Source organism: Triturus cristatus, chromosome 8 (assembly GCF_964204655.1).
Source record: "Triturus cristatus chromosome 8, aTriCri1.1, whole genome shotgun sequence".
Lineage (NCBI taxonomy): Eukaryota > Metazoa > Chordata > Amphibia > Caudata > Salamandridae > Triturus > Triturus cristatus.
In genome coordinates this window covers 1,093,749,341-1,093,761,675 of record NC_140591.1, presented here as the reverse complement: position 1 = coordinate 1,093,761,675, position 12,335 = coordinate 1,093,749,341, and the positions used below count along the sequence as shown (strand labels likewise).

Sequence of the window (12,335 nt, the reverse complement as noted above, 5' to 3'; positions counted from 1 at the left end):
TAATACGAACTTATAAACAAGTATCAGCAATCAAATGCTGCTTCTCCAGCCCAAGTAAGGCTTGAATTCTCTTTAATAAAACAATCAATAGCTAGACAAGGAGCATTTGTTAAATGTTGTCATTGATTGTGGAGTGTCCCCGAAGGTTCATTGCCACATCCGGCTTAGGCGGAAATAAACCTGTAGAGGGGGAAATGTCAATTTGCCAAGTATCCACAGAGAAGCATAGAGAATCTTGGTATTTCAGATTCATGGCAAGTGAACACTAGTGAGTATACTTTTTAGAACACTTTTTAGACTATGCTGCATAAAGAGTTTTTAGATCTGGAAGTAAGAACCTGTAGCTCGGCTGCAATAGAGGCTTTAAACCCATCGAACTCTATGTTGAATATTCGAGTGGTGCAATATCTAGAATGTTACTATTCAACAACGGACTGCTAGGGGTTGAAAACAGAGAATGATTGACCACTATCCCAGTGTTGTTGTGATAAATGGTGGGGCTGCTAGGGGACGGGTATGAGGAACCCTCTCCCCTATCCTCCCTATTGTTGGGGGCTCAGTATGCTTATTTGCATAGTGTTTGCTAACGATTGCACGTTTGCACAATTTTCTTGTCCTTAGGCAGGTTGATATAGGATGGCTCATGATCTTAAACTGTTAATGCGCAAACTGCTAATGCCCTATTGCACAGTATTTCATTGATGCTTGTATAATGCACATTTTAACGTTTTTATTGCACTTGGCCAGGTTGATATCAGATGGTCTATGACTCTAAACTGTTTTAGCCCTTTGCACTGATTTTATAGAAAGGTCCCTGGCCGCCAATATCACATTAATACTTTAAAATGAAGATCAAAAGAGTTCAACTGCTGCAGCTCAATTTCCAGGCACTGAGGTGCCAGTTTCATAGGATCGGGTGTCAAACCTTGCACTGCTGCTCAAATAAAAGGTGCTCTCGAAGTGGCAGTCTGATCAGAGGACAGATACTCAAGCCGGCTGAGTTTGTCCGCTCAAAGATTTCGTCAGTTGATGCACAATTAGGGATGATCCAACCAGCTACAGAGGGGCAGAGCCTCCAGGAACAGGACCCAGGACCCAACTCTGCCCTTGCTTGTTCCAGTACCACAAGGTGAATGTGTTGTCCGTGTGAACCTGCACGAGCCTCCCATTGATGGTTGACAAGAAAGCCTTCATTGCTAAGTGAATGACCTGCAACTCCAGCAAATTGATGTGGAGGCAGGTCTCCATTGGAGACCACAGTCCTCTGATCTCCACTTCTCCCTGATGGCCTCCACAACCCAGTAATGACACATCCATCCTTACCATCACCTCTGGGTTTGGTAGCGAGAGGAATCTGCCACTGGTCCAAATACTGTCTAACAGTCACCACTGCAGATCGTTTCCACTCTCCTCCAAAACCTGATTATAATCGGAAGGGTTACTTTGGTTATGGGCCCACTGAGACTTCAGGTTTAACTTTAGGGCTTGCATGTGTCATCTGGGATGGGCAGTGAGCAGGGTGCAGGAGGCCAGTAGGCCAAGAACCCTCATAGCCATCCTCAGTGAGACCTAGGACACAGACTGAAATATCGGGATCATAGCCTGAATGTCCTTAGGGAAGGCCAGAAAGTGCACTGTATGTAGGATGATATCGATGAAAGGAAGCCTCTGCGAATAAGTCAGGTGTGACTTCGGAAGGTTTATTGAGAAGCTCAGTGATGTCAGGAGGTTCGCCGTCGTTTGGAGCTGGTGTGTCACAGACTGTGGCACGCTGCCTTCAACAGTCAGTCATCGAGGTAGGGGAAGACTGGTACCACTGACTGCCAAAGATGAGCAGCGCCTGCCACCATGTTTTAGAACACTCAAAGGGCACTTGTGAGGATGGAAGAGAGCACAGCAAACTGAATATAATCATAGCCCACCTTGAAATGCAGATATCATCTGTGGGCCTGCAGGATGGGGATTTAAATATAGACAACCTTTAAGTCCAACGTCACCATCCAGTCTCCAAGGTCCAGGGCAGAAAGAACGTGGGCCAGTATGAGCATCTTCATTTTTCATTTCACAGTAAGGCATTGAGAGGACAAAGATCCACACTAGGATTAAGGTTATTGAAAGATCCACAATAGGACGAAGGCGTCTGTCCTTTTCTGCACAATAAAGTAGCAGGAATGATACTCAGTCCGGACTTCTGAAGCTGGTACCCTCGCTATGTTTTTTGGGCCAAAAGAGCCTGCTCCTCCTGAGGCATAATCAACACGGTCCTCCGAAAGCTGTTCTGATGCAGGTGGGGGGGGTCTAAAAGGAATGGCAGAGCGTAGCCCTGCTGGATGATTTGAAGGATCCACGTGTCAGACGTGATGCTCTGCCACCCCTGAAGGAAGTGGTGGATGGACCCTGTTTCTTATAGGGTGGTTGAGTGCCATTAAAAGCACACTAAAGAGGTTCCGAAGTTGTTGCTGGCGGGGTGGGGGGACTGAGACGTGTGTGCTGTCCCTGATGGTTGGGTCAGTCTCAGCTGGGGCCACAGCTCTGTACTCGAAAGGGTCGGGATGCCTGTTGTGCAGGCAGTGAGTCCTGGTGTTACCAAAACACCAAGCGCCTGGCGTATCATGAAAAAGGGAAAAACTGCTTGAGGCACTACCGAACTATTGTTAAAAGGCCCAAGGAGAGTGATGTGGCCATCCTGAATGGTTTGGGTCAAGAAAGCCCGTAGGTTTTTTGATGATGCCCGCAAGATCTCACCAACCATGTCCCAGAGTGCATGGATGTAGCATCCTAGGAGGCAGATGGCTTTGGTAGACCTCAAGGCAAACCTGGCTGATATTCTCTTGCCAAATGTTTCCATATGTGCGGACTCTGTCAGGAGGGGCAGTCAGAAAGATGTTAGGGTTCACTCTGCTGGTGGACGTCTGCACCACCAAACTCCCAGGAATTGGATGATGGGCAAAAAAACAAAAAAGGGTTGCTTGGAGTTGGTACACAGCAAAGTGCAACTTAGAGATTGACTGTAGGTCCAGAACATGGTTTTGCCCAAGTGCCCAAGAGAGTATCAGTGAGGGCCTCACTGAAGGGCAGAAGAGGTTTGGTTAGAGCCTGGCTCGGCTGAAGAACCTCAGTAAGGACATTAGTTTTTACCTCTATAGTGGGGAGGTGGAGGTCAAGGACTTCAACAGCTCTCGTAATGACTGTAGCAAATGATGCACTCTCCTCAGTCACTTGTCAAGGGGAGAAATAAACTCAGTATTGGGTGAGGTATTTTGTACACTTACATCTTGCAAGTCCACATACCAGTTGTCCTCATCATAGTTTGGGGCAAACGTATCCCCATCACACCCATTTTAGTCTCCATAGAGCTGGCTGTGGTTCGAGTCCACGCCAAATAATTGGTGAAGTGTGGGACTGTGTGTAATGGTGCTGTGTCTGAGTCAGAGGGGTTGAGCATTGGTTGCACCACATAACGATCGGGATGGGGTCCTCGGTCAAGATAAATTTAGCTTGGAATTGGACACCCTGATAGGTTGTAGGTCCTCCTCTTCCACCGTGGTCGACATCTAAGAGACTGGTGCAGATTTTGGTGCCAGAATCAAAGTCGGCTGAGTCCGGGGCCATACACGAAGCGGCTCTGAGGGGCACAGACTGCGCCGAAGATGGATCAACCAGAGATAACCCATATTGAGGCTTCTGCGGACCCATTGGGGCCTGCAGGCGTGCTAGAGGGAGCGTGAAGTGTCTTGAAGACGAGGAGCATAGTCTCCCTAAAGGCTTCGATCTGCAGTGACTTCGCTGATGAAATTTGGTGTGCATTGGGACCAGTATTACAATTAGCTCCTCGGTGGAACAGTTAGAAGTAGCCATCAGAACGGTTTCTTCATATCTGAACAAAATGCTGTATAGGAGTCTACATTACAAGATACTAAATTTCAGAATAGGCATTAGCCCAGTGTGGCAACTAAAAGGTCAAATGCTAAATAAATGTCCAAGAAAGGCATTTTATTTGTTCTCTGGTTGTCATTTTTTAAAAATGATTGTCAATTAATAATAAAAACTTACTCCTGTTATTTCTGTGGCCTTCAGTTTTCTCAAAACTGACAGCAATGAATTTGATATCGAAAATCGATTCCATGGAAGTTGCTATCGACATAGGCCAATTCTTGCCCTATGCTAAGCAAATGTTGTAATTCTTCAAAAGCTCCCACATCGTCAAATATTTAAGTGATGCCAGTTGTTTGAAATGATATCCGATAACGGAGGTGAATCTACAGGAATGAATGTCTAGCTTTGATGTGTACGGGAAGAAAGGCATTAAAGATCGTTGTCCGAAATGAGATAATCATAATAATCCAAATTTGTAAAGCGCAAAAATATCACCCCTTAAGGTTTCAAGGTGCTGGGGCCGTCGGGGAGATTAAGTGAGCTATTGCCCAGAGTCACATGATGCTGAGCAGCTGCCGGTGCCGGGAATCAAAACGTGAGCCCCACTCTTCGGAGTCAGCCACTCTGGCCGCTGCGCCACACCTCTCTGATAACAGAAGTAATTCTAGAAGAATGAATGTCTAGCATGGATGTGTATAGGAAGGAAGCCACAGAGGACATAACATGCAAAACTGAGAATGAAAAACAAATCAAGCAGAACAGATACTCATATTATATAACAAATTGCAATCTATGTCATAAGACCAATGCAGACTACCTTAGAATATATTTGTCAGACCTGAATGTGAGTATTCGGTAAAAAATATTAGGGTAAAATAATAGTGGGAAAAACTAATTCAACATGTAGTATTTTGAAAAAATAAAATGTCAGTTGTTTTCTAGAGCTCTTTTAATGCCTGACCTTAGACAGAAGAGTGCACATTCCCAAACTTCCCTTTATAGCTTAAAAGGGGAAACCTGAAATGCAGCGCCCTGCTACCTATTGGGCTGACTATCCGAACTTAACAGTCGTACGCAGCGCACACTGACAGTACTGTGCTGCACTGTTTGCAGCTTTCCTAATTCTCTCATTGACTAGTAGGGAGCTAGGTGGAGGCAAGCAGCGAAGGGGCAGCAGCTATGGTGCCTCCCAGCACTCTCCACGAGTGAGGATGCAGGAGGAGACTGCACAAGGATTCCAAAAAGGACAAGATAACTTACTGGATGGACAGAAAAGAGAAGCAAATAACTACAAACTTGCACAGTCCTGTACAGTTGTGTAATATTATAATTACTCTGCAAAATTGTACTACAGAAGCATTAGGAAACAGTTCTGGGGAATGTGTGCCACCTACTCCCAATTACATTTATATGGCAGAGTTATCTGTGCAAAATGAACACAGCATAATCGTAAAACATAGGACCACAATATTTTACTGCAGGTTTTGTTCAGTGAAATTACAGAATATGTATTTAAAAGTAAAATAAGTGATAAAACCCTATCAGTCATTCATTGCATTTGTATTTTAGCCAGATGTATGTGGCTTGAAGTTGAACCAAATATCACGGTGAAGACGTCTCCATTGATCACCATATTTTCATTAAAATAAATGAAGCCTGTTAAATATAAAATGAAGGAAGAACTAAAGGATTCACCTACCAAACTTCGACTCAGGAGAATTAAGCAGCTGCTCTAATGGGGGTAAATAGGTGCTGGCAGAAGACACTGAATCGGTGTCGGTCATTTCCATGCCTTCGCCTTCTTCCCTGGCCGCAATATACATATCAAGGATAGGCACATCAATAGCTCTTCTCTCCCGCAGGGTCTTCATGGGTGGCTGGGAAGGCGCAGGACCTGAAAGAGGAGCACATCACTTCAGACCAAGTCAAGCAAACCATCTGTACATAGTTATGAAATGAACAACCACAATTAGACACGTACTGCTGGCGTAAAGTTAACCTCTCCTTCCCCCAAATAAATGTTATTGCCAAGCATTACCAAAATAGCAGATATAAGTTATAATGAACAAATAATTTACATGGGTCAGACGGCTCTACGCCTAATACTAATGTTTGAATGAGAAAGTCATCAATTAATTGCTTTCCCACTCAATTCTTTGCTTTATGTAACACAATAAATTAGAATGGAAAATTGCAATTACAGATATCGCCGTACATTAAAGGCCTGATTCATGACATTTTCGACAGCAAATTTCCAATGTGCTTGTAATTCACGACGAATTCTAGGAGTAATCAAGGAAAAGAATGCCCATCACAGATTTCTGCTAGCGGAATAGTTACAGGTGTACTATTATGCTTGTGTACATGAACCCTACATTTCTCTTTACACTTTAAAATTTATATGTAAGATTAGCTTCTGCTAACTTCTCATTGTCTTTTTTTTGTGGGGGGGGGGGGAAACGGGTGGAGGGACTGTTTATAATGGATTTCCACCTTGGAACACACACTTTCCTGCCCTTGAGCATCTTTTTTTCACCTACAGCAGAAATATTGCGGTTGAGTAAGCAACTCAGGCCACCATTGAATGTTGAATAATATATAGCTCTGCCACCAGTATGCAATGCAAAGAGTTTCCCTCTGATTTAGTACCTACTAGGATAATGTTCATCACTTCAAGAATCAGAACATCAGTTTCTCATAATCGTATACACTCCAGATCATGATTTTTCTGCTTTCCAGCCCATCCCTCTGTTATCAGTCAGAATACCAACAGATTCTATACAGCAACAATCTCCTTCATGGCGATTTCAGTACTTTAGAGGCTCCACTCCGCAGCTTAAATCGAAACCTCAAGTGTAGCGCAGAACGTGCTCTCAAGAAAATATTTAAAGAGAGGGCATGTACCACACATACAGCTGGCTTCCTTGTTCAACAGATAACATTTGGACCTTGAGCCAGTGAGATAGGGCGTGGACATTGTGCACCTTTCCATATTAGGGCTATATAGCAAACAAAAGTCTCAGTGCTAAGAACTGCAACTGGGAGCACATTTTTGTTTTCACAGGCAGTAGCCCTTAAACTACAATCACTGCACTCTTCTACAGTTTCCACCAAAGGGGACCAACTAAAATTTGAAATAACCTAATTCCCGAAGGCAGCAATCACCTTATTATTCCCCCACACGTGCTAGCTGTCTGGCCCATCCAGTCTGCATGTGGGACAGCTTAGAGTGAAGGAATGGTTCATTATATGAATTATTTTAAATTGGATGATCTGGGCGATAACCCTATTGTGATCAAATGGTCTCATAAATTCTGTATCAATTAACTTTGTAACAATCTCCTATTTTCATTTTAGGCACACCTTGAAGAGAGACATCCAATCTTGGTATGATTACATTATATAGGGCTGAGCTATGTCTATATCTGGTATTCAAAACCCTAAAGGCGAAATCTAGCTTATAAGTTTCCTTTGAAGTACCTTCTGAGAAGATCATAAACTGGCGGAAAAACCACCTCTCAGTCAATACATTGTGCAATGAAGCTCTCAAACATCAGAAACTGCTATTGTTGGGACAGAAAATCCTCTGCATGGTAAGAGACTGCTGTCTGGATCCTTTTTTTTTTTTTTTTAATCATAGGCGAACACGGATCTTGTGTCTGCGCCGAGACATTGGCCTGTCTTCTGAATTGCGGTCTTGTTAGACCGAGAAGGGCACCCAAAGCTCCACCCTCATAGTGGTGGACGTCTACCGCCTTCACCAGGAGTTAAGCAGCATGAGTGTTGTGGTAGCAGCATGCCATGTAGTGATCAGCAGTAGTGAACAGTACCTTTTTACCCTGTGTCACTGGAATGAGGCCTACAGGCTCACTCACCTTTTATTTTTTTTATAAATCTTTTTATTGAACATCAAAATTTGAACATTAGAGGGTCATGTCATACATATCATCAGATTCACATTACAGGGTACCGTGCCTTAATCAGCCGTGATATTGCGTATCATGTTACTAAATTTACATCAGTGTCACATGTAGTTGGTTTTCATTTACCTTTTAAATGTTCCGCTGCTGTGAGCTGAACTCACACTTGGCCTACATCAGGTAGATCTGGAGCAATGCATAGCGCAGGAGAAGTAACTCAGCGTTGGTTGTGTGTGTGCCTGGGAAGGGTACAGCACAAGGATGGAGCAGTAGTACATATGTGGTTAGTACAAGTACTGGGTGTATGTGTACCTGAGAGGAATACATTACATGAGAGATGTAGTGCTGTGCAGTGCATGCACAGAGACCGCATGTGCTGGGTGTATGAATGCTTGTATGAAGTACAATACATGAAGAGTGAAGAGTTGTACAGTGTGCACATAGTGAATGTGTGTGCTGCCAGTGCATGTGTATTGAAATAACACATCCTGGTTAAAAAAAGAAAAGCTTCAGTACTGAACAGAGCACTCAAATGTAGTGTGTGTACTGAGTGCATGTGTACATGTAAGGGTACACTGCACAGAGGTATTCGAGCTGAACTGAAAGTGTGCTGTGAAAGTACACTGAGTGAATGTGCCTTCAATGGTACATTGTATGGAGGACCCCGGGTTTCAATTTGGAAAGCCCAGGGCTGACTTGTGAAGAGACAAGAAGGAGAGGAACCCCCCCACCCCAGATAGCTGTGAGCTGGGTCAGGACACACTGTAGGGAAGGAAGAGATTTCCTTTACATCTCAAAATGATTCAGTGATGGATCACAAGGAAAGGGCCTGGATATATCTCAGGATGGGAGATGGGGCTGATAAGAGGGCCTGCTAGTCTCCCTGCTGGGTGAGGGGACATCCCCCAGAACATCAAGATCACCTGCCCTGGAGCCTGGAACACCATCACCTGCCTGCTTGCCAAGACCAGTGTGCCCTGTGAGGGAGAGGAGAGAGTTGGAGGGAGCAAGGTCCAGTGGGGAGACCTGCATGAGGATTCCCTGAGCGAGGTGTGAGGCTCTGCACAGATCGGGAAATTGCCAGAGTGCAGTATCCGCTCTGTGACCCTTGCATGCCAGGAGCGGGATGCATTATTTGAGCCATATAGGAAGAACTGGGCGGGAAGCACCAAGCCCCACAGCCATGCCGCAGTGAACCTATATGCCAGAGGGGGTCATCGGTGAACTACATTTGGGCTAGATGCGCAGGACCCGTGACTGTTGAGGTCGGTGACTCCATATGCTAGGAGGGGCTGCCTTAGTGAGTGCGATCGCACAAGGAGAGATTGTGCCCAAAAACGCGATTACTGTGGTAATAGTGTATGACAGGAGGGGCTGCCTGGATCACTTGGCCTCGAGTTCCAGTCGTCGCTCAGATCGAAGGAGAACTGCTGTGACCAGTGGTTCGAGCTCACACACCATGATCTGCACCTGACAAAGTCCCTGATGTTTGCTGAGATGCCACTGAGGACTTCGCACCGTTATTGGAGCTCTGGTCAGAAGTTGGAGGAATAGCCCATGCCGCTTTTGCCCCTTCCACGTGACCTGCTCCTAGTGATCGTATCTGTGGACTGCATTGACTTCTCAGCGAGGACCGAGACGTACTATTCATTACCTCTGAAGCCGCATATTCGTCCTCTAGCTACTAGACAAAACCAAGTTTCATATCCTGCTTCAGTCTCAAAGGGGCTTTGCCCTCGACTCTGCCTGGAGAGCGCGGATCTATCTCCAGACAGGTGAGAACGCAGAGTTATCTGCTGTCTCTTAGCACTTTCTCTTCTATATATCACGTCCATCTTTCGTTCTGCCAGTATCTGTTTTGCCCTGCTTCACTACGGGATTTCGCCTATGGGATACAATTTTAATTTTCCTAATCTGCACACCGAGTTGTCCTTCCCCTTCCTTTATCTCTTCAGTAGAACACCACGGCGGTCATGCACACCTGGCGCACTCTCTCTTACGTTCATTTTTGGACAATTTTTATGACCACGATTTGCATGGCCGTAGGATAACCTGTTCCACAGTTTGTCTTCCCTAAGGCTCTGTCCCCTGCCGTTTCTATTGGTACCTTCTAATGATATCTGCCGGGCTGACTCGCCACTCCTCGTTCGGAACTGGTAATCTACCGGCATTGTTTATCGAGACATCTTTCTCTTAGAACTAGTGGACGCTGCACGACAATATTTGAGGTAACTTGAGGGATTTGCCAATCTTACCATGATCTTCAGTGCAGCGGTGACAGTTGTCAGATACTAGTCTTTTGTTTGTTCTTATGTACTCCTCAACCCCGTGTGGGTGTTTTTCTTTGTTTTTATATTCAGCTTGCTAATGGACATCCTCCATTCAGCATCTAGTACCTCAGCCAGATTGAATTGATTTTCTAATGGTGAAAACCTCGCCTTGTAAGTCTCTCGTCACTCCATTTATCTATTCTATTAATTTCCTTCGTTCTTACAATTTACCATTTCTTTGGTCTGTTGGCAGTTGGTTCTCATATATATTTCTGCTCTATTCTGGCCACTTATCTTTTCGTCTTTCACGCCTTCTTCACATGTCACTACCAACATGTCGAGGCATTGTTGCTGGTACTGGAGAAATTTATCAGTTCTTATTTAGTATTCACCAGGGTGGTTGTTCTCTCAGAGCAGACCATGGTCATGTATCCCTAACATGTTTCATATGTTCTTTCTTGTTTCATAGAAACGGAGCCTTGGACTTTTATGTATCCCAGATGTTGAAATTGTAGTCTCTTGTCCCCCCCCCCCCCCCCCATGTTACGGCACTTTTTCCTGGATTCCATTTTATTTGTGCCCTGAAGAAAGTGACGGCTACACCGTAGCCCACACTGAAACGCGTGTCGGCACCGTGTCTGCCGGGAACTGCATTTTTGGTACATGCCAAAGAACTATACCGTTGAATAAAAAGAACCCTAGAACTTCAATGTAAAGTTCATGCTTTCAAAACAGACTTAATCATATATGATTTGACGCGATGAATAGAGGTCGACATATTGCTCCCACTGTGTTCAGATTGCCTATACCCCATCAAAGTGTCTATCCTTGTTTTTTTCTGAACTATTGTGCATGATGCCACACCATTTATCATTGTAAAGTGGAGGTCCCTGTCTATTTTCATATGCAATTCTTTTAAACGTACGATTGCGTTAGTGAGTTAGCAGTATGAATGTGTTTATGGTATGTTTGACTGTGTAGGTTGTGTCTTTTGGTGCAACCAGCATGAGGATGTCTTAATTGTTCTGCCATAACTCATTAAGCTGGGGAGTTATATTTTAAATGTTTTCTTTACTTGAATGTACCTGGACCTAATATATGTATGTCATTGTTGCTTTAAAAAAACCAAACCTTTTTGTACATTGAAAATAAGTTTAAAACACATTAAATCTTTCTGAAACGGTTATACTTTGGATTGATTTACGTTTTTTATTTTTTGAATGTGTGTATCAGGTTTCTGGAAGGTTAGTTTATGTATTTGACTCTGCCCCCTATAATAGAGACCCACTTGCTGTTATTAAGAGACGCTCCGTGCTCTTAATTATTCTTTGGCTGGTGACACCTTTTCCCTTCGTTCGAAGGGTTCTGGTCTCAGAAGTTGGAGGATGACACCACCAGCCTCCCTCCTCTGTTAAGGGGGAGAGGAACTTACCTTTTGTGTTCTCCGTGTGGGAGCCACTCCGATCGGCATCACTGCTCAATAGGGAGAGCCTGCACCGCCAGGTGCAACATCGTCCATCACAAGCAGCCCGACTTTGCCGCACAGGATCCTGCCTGGGAAGCACCCGCGGAGAGGGAAGGAGCGGCACCACTGATCACTGGCATACGGTTGGAATGGATAAGACTGAAACCGGGACTTTAAGGCCCCAGGAGACTTGCTGCTAACGTTGCTGTGGCACCATGGCCTTTTTGACCAAGTTCCTAAAAGATCAGATGGGAGAACTCTCAAGTATGGCCTAATAATTAATTCGGCCACCAGTGAATTGGGAATAACCCTGAACATGTTACACAAAGGAGGGTGGGGCCAGGATTTGCCCAACAAATATTAGAGTCCCGACCTCAAGAGGGACTGTGTTATTGCATTTGAATGTCATATTTCTTTGCATGTTTATAATTGGAACACAAATACAACTTTTTCATATAAAAGCAAGTATTTGGCTGGACATTTATTTATTGTTTGTACCTGTTGCATTTTGATTTATGAATCGTGTTCACTCACCTGTATCATCTACATCCTCCCCACCCCCCAGGGAGCCTTGACTGCTTGACCACAGTTACCACTGAGAGTCAAGTGCAGAAGGGGTACTTGGCCTAGTTGAGTGGGATCCAGAGTATGTAGGGCTCAAGGACATCAGGAGTAAAAGGCCTCAACCACCACAACAGGTCACAGTAGCCAATGTGTGCCCCGTGGCCCTCTGACAGGGGTTCTGACAGACAGTTTCATACAGCTGCAAAATCATTGAAGGTCCTTTACTCCTGGGTCAACGTT

General features: G+C 44.7%; 1 protein-coding gene across 1 annotated transcript in view; it reads right to left on the bottom strand.

Annotated features, from left to right (window-relative positions):
* The window catches only part of GCC2 (GRIP and coiled-coil domain containing 2), a 325,439-nt gene that overhangs the window by 34,158 nt on the left and 278,946 nt on the right, over positions 1-12,335 (bottom strand). Inside the window, exon 20 of the mRNA XM_085622624.1 lies at positions 5,576-5,770. Coding sequence (XP_085478750.1) covers positions 5,576-5,770 — 195 coding nt within the window. The remainder of the gene's footprint in view (positions 1-5,575; positions 5,771-12,335) is intronic.